Source organism: Amblyraja radiata, chromosome 2 (assembly GCF_010909765.2).
Source record: "Amblyraja radiata isolate CabotCenter1 chromosome 2, sAmbRad1.1.pri, whole genome shotgun sequence".
In the NCBI taxonomy this organism is placed as follows: domain Eukaryota; kingdom Metazoa; phylum Chordata; class Chondrichthyes; order Rajiformes; family Rajidae; genus Amblyraja; species Amblyraja radiata.
In genome coordinates this window covers 64,603,804-64,620,165 of record NC_045957.1, presented here as the reverse complement: position 1 = coordinate 64,620,165, position 16,362 = coordinate 64,603,804, and the positions used below count along the sequence as shown (strand labels likewise).

Genomic DNA, 16,362 nt, shown 5'->3' with positions numbered 1-16,362 from the left:
AAAGAAGGCAGATATGTAATAATTACAGGGGAATTATATTCAAAAAAGGTAATTTTAATGAATATATATGCCCCTAATTTTGATAATCCATTATTTTTTAAGAAAATATTTAATAATATTCCTATATCCACTCAACACAATTTAATAATTGGAGGTGATTTAAATTGTACTTTAGATAACTATCTAGATAGATCATCTGCAAAAAGGAAAGCCGCCTCGAAATCAAGTAAATTCATAAATGCTTTTATCAATACATCTAATATTAAAGACATCTGGAGGTTAGATAATCCATCCGGACGAGAATATTCCTTTTTCTCGCCCGTACATGGAACCTATTCGAGGATAGATTATTTTTTAATAGATTCCAAATTACTTCCTTTTACGTATGATGCAAAATATCATATTATCATCTCGGATCATGCGCCATTAACATTTAAGATAAAATTAAAAGATATATCTAATAAAACTACTACCTGGAGATTTAACCCTCAGATATTAAAGGACAATGACTGTTGTAAATATGTGATGGATCAGATTAAATTATTTTTTGAAACTAATGATAATCCTGAAACTTCTCCATCACTATTTTGGGACACATTTAAGGCATTCATGCGTGGCGCAATAATATCCGCACAAGCACATCTCAATAAAGAAAATCGAAAAATAGAACAAAATTTAGAAAATGAGATAAAACGTCTAGATAATGAAAATATAAAACAGCCTTCCAAAGAGTTAAGTAATAAAATTGCATCAGTAAAATATAGATTAAATAAAATATATTCTAATCAAGTGATTAAACTTTTTCAACAAACTAAGCAAGTGTATTTTGAATTTGGAGATAAGCCACAAAAATTACTAGCACGACAGCTTAGAAAATTAGAAGATGAGAAGATGATACACGGAATTAGATCTGAGTATGGAAATATATTAATTACTCCAAAAGATATTAATGATAGATTTTTACAATATTATAAAAATCTTTATTCGTCAAAACTAACAGGACAAACAGATAGTATGGAAATATTTTTACAAGAATGTCAAATCAATAGCTTAGATCAGGAAGGTAGAGAATTGTTAAATGCTGAAATAACAGTAAAAGACATTATAGAATCAATTAGTTCGCTAAAGAACGGAAAAGCAGCGGGCCCAGATGGCCTGAGTGCAGAATTTTATAAAAAATTTCAAGATCTGATTTCCCCAAGATTACAAATAATGTATAGATATGCATATGACCAAGGAAAATTACCAGAATCTTTAAATGAATCCACAATTACACTCATCCCTAAAGTAGATAAGGATTTGGAAGATCCTGGATCATATAGAGCGATTGCCCTTTTAAATACAGACCAAAAAATATTAACTAAGGTCTTATCTAGGAGATTAAGTTTAGTGATCTCTAAATTAATACATTATGATCAAACAGGTTTTATCCCAAAACGTTACTCATCCCATAATCTCAGACGTTTGTTTAATATTATATATTCAAAAAGAATACGAGATACGGAACTAGCGGTTATATCACTAGATGCAGAAAAAGCGTTTGATCAGGTGGAATGGATGTATTTATTTAATATAATGGAAAAGTTTCAATTGGGGGATAGATTTTGTAAATGGGTAAGAATTTTATACTCGAATCCTATGGCAAGAATTTTGACTAACCAAATTTTATCAGCCAAATTCAAACTCTCTAGGGGATGCAGACAGGGATGTCCGTTATCACCCTTATTGTTCGCATTGGTGATAGAACCATTGGCGGAAAAAATTAGATCTGAACCTGAAATATATGGCTATAATACTGATACAACAATTAATAAAATTTCTTTATATGCAGATGATGTTTTGATTTACATTACAAAACCGGAAATTAGTATTCCCAACCTGCTAAACATTATAACTAAGTTTGGTGCATTTTCTGGGTATAGGATTAATTGGGATAAAAGCGAGATTATGCCAATAACAGGAATAAATCTAAATACATTACAACAATACCCATTAAAAGTAGTTACAGACAAACTTAAATATTTAGGGATTAACGTAACTAAAACTCATAACTCATTAATAAAATCCAACTATCCTCAACTATTAGATAAACTTAGAAAAAATATTTTATATTGGAAAACACTTCCTATATCCATGATTGGTAGAATAAGTGCCATAAAGATGGTATTTCTACCGCAGTTGTTATATTTGTTTCAGGCTATTCCTTTTTTTCTTCCGAAAACTTTTTTTTTAAAAATTGATAATATTGTCAATAGTTTTATTTGGGATTATAAAAATCACAGAATAAATAAAAAACATCTATGCAAAGCTAAGATAAATGGAGGATTAGCACTTCCAAACTTTTTATATTATTTCTGGGCTGTTCAGATTAAGAATATGAATTTCTGGTGGGTAAATATGGATCATGAACCGACATGGTTAAATATAGAAAAGGAAGACTGTCTACCTTTCAATGTAGGTTCGATAATTTTTGCACCAACGGAAGTACAAAAAAAATATTATAAAGACAACCTAATAATATATAATAATAGACGTATTTGGAAACAAATAGTTAAGACTCTACATTTGGATAATCTCTCATTTAGATTACCAATTATGAATAATCCATCGTTTAAACCTGCTATATTAGATGGGGGGTTTAAACAATGGGATGATTTAGGAATTACAAGGATAGAACACCTTTATAGAAAAGGAAAATTTCTTTTATTCCAGGAGTTACAAGATATTTATGGATTGTCTCCACAACATTTGTTTAGGTATTTACAAATTAGAGATTATATTAAATCCAATACACAAGATTATAAAAATAAAGAAGCAGGATTGTTAGACGAACTGTTTAATTTACATCCAAATACAGAAAAATTAATAGCCTATATATATAACATCATTTTGGATAAGGAGAATCCAATAACGGAAACATATCGTCAAGCATGGGAAAATGAAATGGGATTGGCTATAACAAAAGAAAACTGGGAAGAAAGTCTACAACGAATACACCGGTGTTCATTAAACGCCAGACATATACTGATACAATTTAAAGTATTATATAGGTTACACTATTCGAAAACTAAATTAAATAGTATTTTTCCGAATCTCTCCGCTATTTGTGATAAGTGCAAGAAAGCAGAGGCAAATTTAATACATAGTTTCGTTACATGTCCTAAATTGAATTATTACTGGACAGAAATTTTTAAAGTTATTTCTGAAGTCATTAAAGTTAAATTGGACCCTAACCCAAAGCTAATAATATTTGGAATTCCGGATTTACATCTATCACTTACAGTAAATCAAAGAAATTTCTTTGATTACTGTTTGATAATTGGGAAAAAAATCATATTGAAATTTTGGAAGGGAACATTATCCCCCACAACCAAAATGTGGGCAACAGAGATAATGGAGACGTTACATCTGGAAAGAATTAGATTTGTCCTATTGGACAAGTATAATTCTTTTGAACAGATATGGTCTCCATATATACAGTATTTAGAGAAGTAGCTGTTCTTGGCAACACAGCTCGGCGTGCACCCTGCGGGATTTGGTGAGAATAATTCATTTTTGGAATTAACATATATGTCTTTATTGATACTATCACTTGTAGTAGTGTTATTAATAATACATATTGTGGTTACTCAAATTTTTTTATTTTTTTTCGTTTCTCTTTTCTTTCTTATATATAATCAAATTATTATTTAATCACTCTCTTAATGATTTATAACTGTTCTATTCTTTCTCTATCATTATTTCTAAAAAAATAGTAGATAAGTATTACTAGTGTTTTACTTAATGCAAATTGAATTAATTTGATATAAAGTTGTTTGAAGCATTGTAATTGATTATCTTTAATAAAAAAATATATTAAAAATAAAATAAAAAAAGAAAATATACTGAACACACATAATTCCTTGACAAGTAAACTAAAATGAAAATACCTTTGAACAAAATCGTTTTGAAACAATAACTTACACTTTCTTTATCCACAACCTCGGAAGAAGTATTCAGCATCCCCTGCCAAATACGTGAAAGGTCTCTCAGGTTAAAAATGTAGTGAAATTTAGCTGGTGTAGGCAACATTTTCACCTTTGTCTTCTGCCAGAGTTTGCGAGTCATTGGTACCAGCTTGGCTACCAGAGCTCTCACCTCTGCGCTGAAGCCCTGCTCAGAGCAGAAGTGGCCAGTTCCAATAACACCTAAAAAGATAATCATTCAAAACTCATTCTTTTTCAGACTTTGAAATGTACTTAAGAATCACCAGATTACATTCTTACCAAAAATCTTATCAATTGAAGAATTAGAAGGCAATGTGCAATTAAAAATGGAAAAATGTCTCTTCAAGCGCTGGGGTATGTCATTTCTACCTCCTCCCGGGTGGATCATTGCAGCAAGCAACTGGACATCCAGAATGTTCGTGAATTCACCTGGTTTTTCAAGATTGTAAAAACCACACTGTTCCATCAGCTGCCGTACTATTTCATTAGTAACCTAAAATAAGAAAAAATGTGAAGTGTATATAAGGAATATAAATTATAGGAAAATAATACCCAGTATCAAACGGTTCGGCTTGAAGTAATTTTATCACATTGGAGTCAGAAAATTGTAGCCATATTCACCTCTCAAGCACAAGAGTGATTTTTATAAATTTGAATGTAACTTTTTACCTAGCAGCATGGATCCTTCAGCATTTACATTCATCCATTTCAAGTCACTGATCCCAGTGCTCGAGTTCTTGATGTTTCCTCCCAACAGTAAAGTTCCATAATATGATTATAAATTAATAAAACTGCCCATAATGGGTCAACAGGGGTGGATACCGAGATTGATCGTAGATAGGGACCAGATGAAGATTGTGTTCCGAGATCAGAACTGGGTTGGTGGAGGGACTGGAGTAAACATAAACAGGGTGAGGAGAGAGATGGAGTGTTAGGAACAGGTGGGATAAGATGATAACAATTTTATAGGTTAAATCGTGTGAAAATAGGACAGAATTGAGGTCAGGGGTGGCAAAGTGCAGGTGTTTGCTCAGCAGGCACTTTATTAAGTTAGTTGTCAGTTCAGGTTAGTATTTATTTTGCTTATGAGGACCCAAAGTGTGCACTAACCCTATTATCCACAGGTAGGCTGAATAATGCATGCCTCGGACATAAATATAGAAGGCCTCATGTCTTTCTGTACTCAATAAGGCAGGCAGCTTATTGATGGAATGATTTTGCTATTTTGGGGCTTCAGTGAAAGGTTTCATCAGTACATCAGGTCATCTTTGACCTGAAATGTTAATTCTGTTTCTCTCTCCACAACTGTTGTCTGCCCTTTTGATTGTTTCCTGTATTTTTTACTTTTGAATTCAGATTTCCAATAGCTGAAACTTTTTGCTTTTGAATGCCTTGGAGATTACTTTTATATTTGGTGATGGGGTACTATCAACCAGTAACCCTTGAAATAAAAATCATGATGGTCAGAGGATCAGATAAAATTACATGCAGTCGATCCAATGTTGCTCCATTTATACAATTCCCAAAAGTTAAAATTATTCCCAAATGTCACCATGATGTCACATGTAAAACTTTGGTTAAAGCAGCATAGAGCAAGAAAAATAAATAAATATACAGCAGGGAATCAAAGATGAAAGAACTCCCATAACCAACATTATAGTTATGGTTGTTGTTGTGACTGTTGGCTGACCAATTTTCCTCTGGGGATGAATAAAGTTTTATCATATCATATTATATCATAGTGCTTATGCCAATCACATTCAGCAAGTTAAAATGTAATTCCATTACACATTACAAATGAGATTAGTCCAGTTTGGCACCTTGGTCGGCATGGACTAGTTGGGCTGAAGAGCCCGTTTCCATACTGCATTACACAATTATTATGCCAAGGCTATTTTTCAGCCAACTGAATCAAAAAGGATTTTATCATAATATGTATCTGTCATACTCCCATTAAAACAATAAAAAATGATAAATGAAGCAGTTCATTCTGCAATACACAGATTTGAATGAAAAATACGATGAAAATGTAATCTCTCCAAAGAAACAAGAAAAGGCTGGGGTTAAGATGCTGAACATCGGGGTTAAGCTGGTGAACATCTTTCAATCTAACCTAACATCAGTTAAACTATCGCTCAGTAATGTCTAAGCAAAATGCTCAAGAGAAGTGGTTTCAAGACCATGATATTTTTAAATGAGACTTAATTCCTCAAATTTGTGAAGCTGGATCTCCCAGGAGGATAATACATGGAACAGTAGCATGTTTTTCAAGAAGTGCGTATGGACCAGGGGTCAATTTAGCATTTGGTGCTACAGCTAACAAAGCAATATTGTTAAGATTCTGATCGCACACTGGTTTGTTTACATAACCTGTTTAAAGTTAAAGTTGTTCTTAAAATGTCCATTCCTAAATGTTTCAGAAAATTCTCACTCGTAAAGTAGCAGCTGGAGCAGAAAAGAGATAAATGCAAGTGCCAAGAATTAATGATAAAAAGTGATATGAATGCTATCAGGTACCATATACCTTACAGCAATGGTACTGAGAGTTAAATGTTCCAATGCCATCTACTGATTTTTGTTTTCATTGAAAAGTAAATTATCATTTTAGTAGCCTGAAAATTCTTACTTAAAACTGCTCCAAAATTCTTCATCATCCCCAAGATCCTCACGTCTCCCACACAACATATTAATTACACCTCACCCTATAACTATGTCAAAATCATCTGCTCCCCCTATGCTGGTGTATTTCAAGGTCCCTCACCACAACTGCTTGTCTCCCATTTCTAGATATCATTGCCAGCTGTTAAATTCAGCTGGACCAAATTCCTGCCACTAAATTTCCTGGCTGCAATCCAGGAACACTGGCTCTGTAATCTGACAAATAAAAACATTAGATTAGATTCATTTTTATTTATATCAAGGTACAATGTAATTCCTTCTTTATATGAAGCTCACAGTAAACAGTATAAAACAAATAATATGTACAAATAAAGTAGTACCACAATAGATACAAGTGCAAAACAACAAAACTGCAAAAAATACAAGATTACAGCGCAAAATCAAAGTACTGCAGAATAATAAAGTACAAGTTGAGTTTGAAGTAAGAGTATGTGGCAACGTACTGTGTTAAGGTAAATCAGCAAGAAATTCTAAATAGTTACCTGATCTCCCCATGCATTAATTATAGGCATATTAATATCATCAATGAAAACAGTCATCTTCTTCCCAGCAGGTGGACCATAGGTTGTTCCCATACGTTTATCAACGTAACTCTCAATTGTGCGCTATACAACAAAATCATCAATGAATCAGTCATACAATTCTAATATACTTTTTATAATTATAATAAATATTGTCAGCATATTGATAAAATGAATTCCCACTTAATCAAACCTTTTTCATTAAATATTTCTGACTCTCATGCTAACTTACTTTGAGAACTGTTTGCTCCATTGCAGGACTCTGCCCCACTTTACTTGAAATCTCCTGTCATCACACTTGTGAGAAAAACAACCTTTAATCCCTCCATCTTTACGAACATCACCCCATTTCCAAATTCCAAATTCCCTTGCTCTCCTTCAGCTTGTTTTTCTTCATACAAAATCTCTGCTAGACATTCCAACACCTCCATAGCTGAATCTGATGCTGAGTTTCCATTAGCCACAATACTATAATGAACCTTATCAAATGCACCGCATTAAACATGCCGAAAAAAAAGTTATTGGCCTGTACCACCATCAAACGTCCTCCAATTCTTTCAGTGATTTGTGGCTTATAACATGACTGCATTTCCAAATATGGCAAGTATATCTACCACAATAATTGAGGATAGGAGACAAAACATTCTACACAACAATTTTCAACACCAGTGCTGCACAAGGATGCTTAGCCCCTCACTATATTCCCTACATGCTCATGGCCCTGTGGCCAAATTCTGGCCAAGTGCAGATGGTGAAGGGGTGATCTTAGAGAGGTGTAGAGAAACATGAGGGAAACAGATAGGGTGAATGCATGCAGTCTTTTACCCAGGGTAGGGGAATCAAGAACCAGAGGACTGAGGTTAAAGGTGAGTGGGACAAGATTGAATAGGATCCTGAGAGGCAACTTTTTTCACGCAGAGGGGGGTAGAAGAATGGAATGCGTTGCCAGAGGAGGTAATTGCGGCTGGTACAATGACGACATATAAACAACATTTGGACAGGTACACAGATAGGAAAGATATAGAGGGATATGGGACAAAAGGGACTAGCTTAGATGGAGCATCTTGGTTGACATGAACAAGTTGGGCCATTGGACATGTTTTCATGGGTAGGAAATAACTGCAGATGCTGGTTTAAATTGAAGGTAGACACAAAAGCTGGAGTAACTCGGCGGGACAGGCAGCATCTCTGGAGAGAAGGAATGGGTGATGTTTCGGGTTGAGACCCCTCTTCAGACTGATTCCATGCTTTATGATTCCAACAATTAACAACTCCTACAGGTACACCAGATAAAGCATTCTATTGGTTTGGCAACAGCTCTAACCAAGACTGAGAAAGTGCAGATGGCTGCAATGTAGCCCACTCCATCACACAAACCAGCCTCCCTATCAACTCCATCTACACTTTACGCTGTCTTTCCCTCTTTGCCTCTCTCCTGACGTGCAACTGTACAAAAGCTTGAAAGCACATACCCATATATTTTTTACGGAAATTGAAAACAAAAATTTTAATTGCTGACTATACGGAGATTGTACGTTCTCCCCATGACTGCGTGGGTTTTCTCCGAGATGTTCGGTTTCCACCCTCACGCCAAAGACATACATGCTTGTTAATTGGCTTGATATAAAATGTAAAATTGTAAATTGTTCCTAGTGTGTATTGGGTACTGTTAATGTGTGCGGATCGTTGGTTGGTGCGGACTTGGTGGGCCGAAGGGCCTGTTTCCGCACTGTATCTCTAAACTAAAGCATTTAAAAATAAAAGTTACACAGTATATATGATATCTTTGCCTAAATTACAAGTACACAATATATCCCAAAATTTGTTTCATTAATATTTTTATCTCAATTCCTAACATAACAAATCATGTTGTTTATTTTCCAGAGATAAATTGTGAAATAATATCTGACCTGAAACATTAAGGGAGTAGTTGCTGATGAAAAGTTAAGACTCTTGCCCAGGTGGGACTCTGGGTCATATTTCGACATGTAGCCCTTGATGATCACAGTTTTAGCTGTTCCTTGTTCACCAATCAGCAACACGGCCTGTGATGAAATAAGACATAATAGGAAGAAGATTCAGCAAAACTGCAACCAAAGTTTTCAATGGAAATCGCAGCAAGACCTGGATATCATCTCAGCTTGAATAATTTTGTAGCAGACAAGCATTTGACAGATATAATTTGCAAACAATAAGATTCTACACTCATCACCATCTCAAAGCTCAGTACAGTAAATGCCATTACAATCACTCATCCCCTCAAAACTTAACAATTTAGTTGCAAATGACCAAAAATCTATTTTAATTAGCTAGGTGGAGCATATTGAAAATGAGTGGCTCACACCTTCCAAGTTTCCAAAGTACCTCCACCGTGTAAATCAAAGCCCAAACTGTGATGGATTATTCATCACATGCATGGATGAGTGCAGCTGCAACAATCAAGCTCAACACTAACCACATAACAGCTTGCTTGCACTTCAGGTTATACATCATCTTCAGCAGACTTGCTCACCAGCACTGTCACACAGTGATTACAATCTACAAGTTGCAATGTAGCAACGTGCCAAAGTTTCTTCAACAGCAATAACAGAGTCAATGAGGATAGCAGATGCATGGGAACACAATCACTTACATTTCCCAGTTAAGTCACACACCATCTCAATTAGACAAAAATAAACACTACTTATTCCTCACTGCAGCATTAAATTATTGATAGCTCATGACCAAAATTTCTGACGCAGGACTAATGCCACAAGGTCAACAGTAAATCCAGAAAAAAACACATCCTCTCAAGGGAAACTAAGGATCAAGAATAAATGCCAGTCTCTGAAACAGCATCACATTGCAGGGTTAATTTTAAAATCACAACCAATATATGTAAGCAACTTGCCACAAACTACAATGTTGGGAATGAGAAAACAAAGTTCCATAAAGATGGTAATTATCAGCTAGTCATAAGGTCATAAACAATAGGAGCACAATTTGGACATTCAGCCCATCAAATCTACTCCGCCACTCAATCATGGCTGATCTATCTCTCCCTCCTAACCTCTTTCTCCTGCCTTCTCCCCATAACCCTTGACACTCATACTAATCAAGGATCTATCTATCTCTGCCTAAAAAATATCCATTGACTTCGCCTCCACAGCCTTCTGTGGCAAAGAATTCCACAGATTTGCTGCTCTCTGACTAAAGAAATTCCTCCTCATCTCTTTCTTACATGACCATTCTTTAACTCTGAGGCTATGACCTCTAGTCCTAGACTCTCCCACTAGTAGAAACATCCTCCACACATCCACTCTATCCAAGCCTTTCACTATTCTGTACGTTTCAATGAGGTCCCCCCTCATTCCTCTAAACTGCAGCGAGTACAGGCCCAGTATCAGTATCAAACGCTCATCATATATTAACTCACTCATTCCTGGAATCATTCTTGTAATCCTCCTCTGGACCCTCTCCAGAGGGTGTCAGTTGATGACATATTATAAAATGTAGTGCTGGATCAAGCTACCTTTAACTTGTCATTCATAGAGAACCATCAGTTATCTGCAGTCCATAGCTAAATTGATTTTGCACTTTTACATATCCACGATGAACTGATGCATCTACTCTCCCTCCCCACTATTGGACATCATTGAGCCCCATGGCAGAGCATCATCATGCCAAATCGAAGGGTTGGATATATCCTGTATCCTAACATTCAGCTTTGGTTGGCAGATGTAACCCATTCACTGAGATGGGATTGCTAACCTGGTGAAGATAGGACATGAAGTAGTTTACAAAATTTGCTTTACATAAATTACTTGCTAGTATTTATTTGGTTTCTGTTTGTTCCATTAACTGAAATTTTTTTTGCATAAATCTACTTGAAAAATTCTTCAAATGTCTTTGCCACGAACATTTAAAAACAGCGAGCAGTCAAAGATTATCAGGGCAGACGGTGATGGGGGCCTCTGGATTTGACATCTTAGACCCGTTCACAGTACAGAACCCAATCTGCTCTGCAAGACGCCTGATGGGAAAAGGAAGACAACCTCATTCAGTCCTCCACATTCAGAACAAATTTGTGGAAATGAACAGACACATGAAGTTCAGACATTCTGTCAAATAAAGGACAATCCTGTGCAGTGGCGGACTGGCCAGGGTGTCAGCTTGCCCGATGGCAAGTGGGCCCCTGTAGAAGTGGGCCCCCTATATCAAGTGGGCCCCTGATGAAGTGGGCCCCCTTTGTCTCCTGGCAACCAATATTTTTAGACCCAGTCCGCCACTGATCCTGTGCATTATATAAAGAGTAAATAATACATCAAGAGAAATCATCTTACCTTTCCTTGCTTAGCAATTGTGTGGATGAGAAAATCTGTCCTCACATTGTCAACGTTAGGCACAAGAATGGAGCCGTACTCTGGACTGGTATCAGAGGGATAAATGTATTCTTCTACGTTTGTACTCCAATGGAGCCATTTTCCTAGTTAAAACATATAATCATTATTATTAATTGAGAAATTAATGTTCACACTAATCTTTAGAATTTGTAGTCTTGACAACTTTAATTTATTAAATCTTGTGCAGCAATCATTTATCAATTAGCCTTTGGTCCAGTTCCATACCTTCCATTATTCAGCTACAGTTTGGATCATAACACAGAGTTCACTTGGTGAAACTGTATCCAATTAACTGTTAGAATTAAACTCTGATCTCTACGGTTTTTCAAAAATTAATTTCTTAATTATAGTTATCCCAGAATAAAGGTATTTGTGTTTATTATATGCTGTTGAAAGAATCTAAAGCCCATACTCATAACAGCAGAAACACTAAAGCAAACAAAATAGTTGTAAATTTTTCTATTTAAGCCAAATGCTCACAAACAACATCAGCACGACTAATTAAACCTCATGCAATGTTTTTTTTCCTCTGTTTTAAGATCATTAGCAATATATTGTGTAATTATTCTTCTCAACGGTTCACATGTTTTTGCCCCAAATTGTTAATATGCTTCCTGACCAGTACAATAACTTTGTGAATCAAATGAAAGTGACAGACTTTCACTTGATTCACAAAAGTACGTTTTAGACTCAGTAATTTTAAATGTGCAATAAGGTTGGTACAGTGGTGCCGCGGTAGAGATGCTGCCTTCCACATACAGTGGAAAAACTTATTTTTGTGAATCAAGTGAGTCTTTCACTTTCATTTGATTCACAAAGTTGCATATTAACAATTTGGGGCATAACACAGGTTTGGGGCATTTTGAGGGCATAACACAGAGACCCAGGTTCAATCCTGACTATTGGTGCTGTCTGTACGGAGTTTATACGTTGTCCCAGTGACCTGTGTAGGTTTTCCCCAGGATCTCCCGTTTCCTCCCACACTCCAAAGACATAATTGGTTAATTAATTGGTTTGCTAAAATTGTAAATTGTTCCTAGTGTGTATAGATGCGGGGAACACTGGTTGACACGGGCTCAGTGGGCCGAAGGGTCTGTTTCCACGCTGTATCTCTAAACTAAAAACTAAACTAAAAATAAAATTGTCTATAAAACACAACTCAGTAATAGTCACTATTACAACATCTGGACCTGATCTGCTCAAATTTAATCTTTTGTTGGATAAATGTCCCTGACAAGTTTTCATTTGCTGCTGCCTCAGCCAGGCCGACAACATAATCAAGGACGTTTCACCCTGGTCATTCCCTCTTCCTTCCTCTCCCACCAGGCAAGAGGTAAAGAGATGTGAAAACGCATACCTCCAGATTTAGGGAGTTTCTTCCCAGCTGTTATCAGGCAACTGAATGGTGCTCTCATCAGCTAGAGGCCCCAACCTCCCATCCACCTCATCGGAAACCTTTGAACTATCTTTAATCGAACCTTATCAGTCTTCAATGTATACTTTGCACTAAATGTGTTTCTCTTGATCCTATATTAGTACAGTTTGGGTGGCTTGATTGTATTCTTGTATAATCTTTTTTTTACTGGCTAGCATGCAAACAAAAGCTTTTCACTGTACCTCAGCACATGTAAATAATTAAAGTAATCTAGAGTGAGATTGTGCTTGAAAACCAGGCTAGGTCTACAACTACATTTTTCAGAAACACAGGGCAGTAATAGAGTTGCGTGTTCGGCCCTGACTATGGGTGCTATCTGTACAAAGTTCGCAGGTTTTCTCTGCGATCATGTGGGTTTTCTCCAGGTGCTACACTTTCCTCCCACATTCCCAAGATGTGTAGGTCTGTAGTTTAATTAGCTTCCGTAAATGTTCCTTAGTGGGTAGGATAGAACTAGTGTACGAGTGATCGCTGCTCGACATAGACTCGTTGTTGGGATGCTCTGCACGCTTATTGCTAGTCCTTTGCACTTCTGTATCATTCAAATTAGAGCTAAAATCCTTTCTGCCTGATGCATTTTAATTAACTTTTGATTGTATTTTCATATGATAGTTTTTGGTTTTCACATCCATGGTTTCATCTTTGAAAATAGATAAACACTATGATAAACATACAGTAATTTATTCCTTATTATCAAATGTAGCACAATTATCCAACAGCAGTCAAAAAGATGCTTAATAGAAAAGTATTTGCAAATCTACATTGATGAATTTGCCTCCATTTTTTTTCTGAATGCACGAAATATCCAGCTATATTAGCTCTTCACTTGTTGTTTTCATATACCAAGAGCACTGCCAGATGTTCTGCCTAAATAATTAGAACCGTGCTTCGCTGGAATATTTTGATACTGACCATCAATACCCACAACATAGTCAAATATAGTGTCCTCACTCCCTGGCGGGATAGATGGTAAATCTAGATGAATAGCCTCATGAGTTCGCAGCCAGCGCTCAATTTTCCTTCTGTCCTCCAATTCAAGTAAGGCTCCAACACTCCACATGAGGCAGAAGACATACAATCTCTCCAAATGTTCAGGTGTTACTTCCCCACCTTGCTCCTTAAAAATAAAAATTCTTAATTGAGAAACTATACTTAAGAACAAATCATTTGATTACATCAAATTTACTACACGATATAAAATTGCCAAGTTTACACCAGATCATTTAATCAATGACAAAATAAATATCCATCATTTGATTGTTAGTAGAATTCCATGATCATAACATGGCACTTTCAGATTAATACATTTTTCAGGTATCATTTATTTTATTCAAAATAAGAGTGCACTTGTTTTAAATAGTGATCAAATAAAAAAAGATATTGGTGAATTATTATAGATACAACCATGTGGCTTTCCCAACTCTAGAAGGCATATTGAAAATCTTATTTTAGACCAGAGGTGATGTTATAAACCAATATATGAATTTTGTTAACATAATTAATACACATACAGGTGTGAATGTATTCTACAGACTGCAATGCAATCACGAAGCCACTCATCTGGCGTATGCTGCATGCTGGCTATCTGCCTGTTGAGCAAAGATGCCGCAAATATAACAACAAAGTTACAACTGGTCTGGTTCAACAGCCATTTGCTAGAAAGAGTAATAGATCGGGATCTGGAGAGTTTGTAAAGTTAACTGGTTTTGCTGTCTTATTCTGAGGAAATTTCTGCTCATTCAATATTGGACATCATACAATCAGTGTAAGAATTCTCCAGACATGAGCAAGGCCAAGGAAAACAGTGGTGGAACTGGGATCTGTCCATATACATGTAAAATCTGATGTGTGTACAGATTACATTGTCAGAAAGAAGCAGCAAAAAGATGAAGATAGTGAGGCCAACAACACATCGGTGGTGGACTCCAGATATAACAGATAGCAGCTGGAAGAAGTCGCTGCAAATGATTCTCAAGTAACGGCATGATATATCTCACCTCACTGGACAACAGTGGAGAGGAGATGGCAGAAACAATTTGTGAAGGAATCCACCAGGGAGCGACTGAAATGATTTAAATTCACCAAAGCACATTTGGTAATTTGCAATGTTTTCGGCATATTTAAAATGTAATCTAAACGGCCATGCGCCAACTCTCGGACAAACGGCCACGCGCCAACTCTCGGACACCTCCTCCTACTTACCCTTGGACCATGACCCCACTGACAAGCACCAGGCCACCATTTCTAGCACCATCACCGACTTCATCCATTCCCACGCCCTGCCCGACCAAGCTTCCAACCTCATCGTTCCCCAGCCCCGCATGGCCCGTTTTTACCTTCTCCCCAAAATCCACAAACCCGGCTCTCCCGGCAGACCCATTGTCTCTGCGTGTTCGTGCCCCACCGAACTCATCTCCACATACCTTGACTCCATCCTATCCCCCTTGGTCAAATCCTTCCCACCTATGTTCTAGACACCTCAGACACTCTCCGCCGCCTCCACGCATTCCACACTCTGGGCCCTCACCCCCTCATCTTCACCATGGATGTCCGGTCACTCTACACCTCCATCCCCCACCAGGATGGCCTCGGAGCACTCCGGTTCTTCCTCGACCAGAGGAGCAACCTATACCCAGCCACTGACACTCTCCTCCGCTTAGCGGAGTTGGTCCTCACCCTCAACAACTTTACATTTGACTCCTCCCATTTCCTCCAAACACAAGGCGTAGCTATGGGCACACGCATGGGCCCCAGCTACGCCTGCCTCTTTGTCGGGTACGTTGAACAATCCTTGTTCAATACGTACCAGGGCCCCATCCCCGACCTCTATCTCCGTTACATTGACGACTGCTTTGGGGCCACCTCCTGCACCTACACACAACTGACTGACTTCATCCACTTCACCACCAACTTCCATCCGGCACTCCAATACACCTGGACCATTTCCGACACTTCCCTACCATTCCTTGACCTCACCATCTCCATCGCAGGGGACAGACTCCTGACCGACATACATTACAAACCCACTGACTCACATGGCTATCTGGACTACACGTCTTCCCACCCTGCCCCCTGTAAAGACTCCATCCCCTACTCCCAATTCCTCCGCCTACGCCGCATCTGTTCCCAGGATGAGACATTCCATACCAGGGCATCGGAAATGTCCTCGTTCTTCAGGGAACGGGGATTCCCCTCCGCCACCATAGATGAAGCTCACACCAGGGTCTCATCCATACCCCGTAACACTGCTCTCTCTCCCCATCCCCGCACTCGCAACAAGGGCAGAGTCCCTCTGGTCCTCACCTTTCACCCCACCAGCCGGCAAATACAACACATAATCCTCCGCCATTTCTGCCACC

General features: G+C 37.4%; 1 protein-coding gene across 1 annotated transcript in view; it reads right to left on the bottom strand.

The window, feature by feature from the left end:
• The window catches only part of dnah5 (dynein axonemal heavy chain 5), a 227,990-nt gene that overhangs the window by 55,072 nt on the left and 156,556 nt on the right, over positions 1-16,362 (bottom strand). The window contains exons 45-50 of the mRNA XM_033048007.1: positions 13,916-14,120; positions 11,509-11,651; positions 9,097-9,231; positions 7,148-7,270; positions 4,266-4,479; positions 3,964-4,187 (exon numbers count right to left, since the gene is read on the bottom strand). Of these exons, the coding sequence (XP_032903898.1) occupies positions 3,964-4,187; positions 4,266-4,479; positions 7,148-7,270; positions 9,097-9,231; positions 11,509-11,651; positions 13,916-14,120 (1,044 nt within the window). The remainder of the gene's footprint in view (positions 1-3,963; positions 4,188-4,265; positions 4,480-7,147; positions 7,271-9,096; positions 9,232-11,508; positions 11,652-13,915; positions 14,121-16,362) is intronic.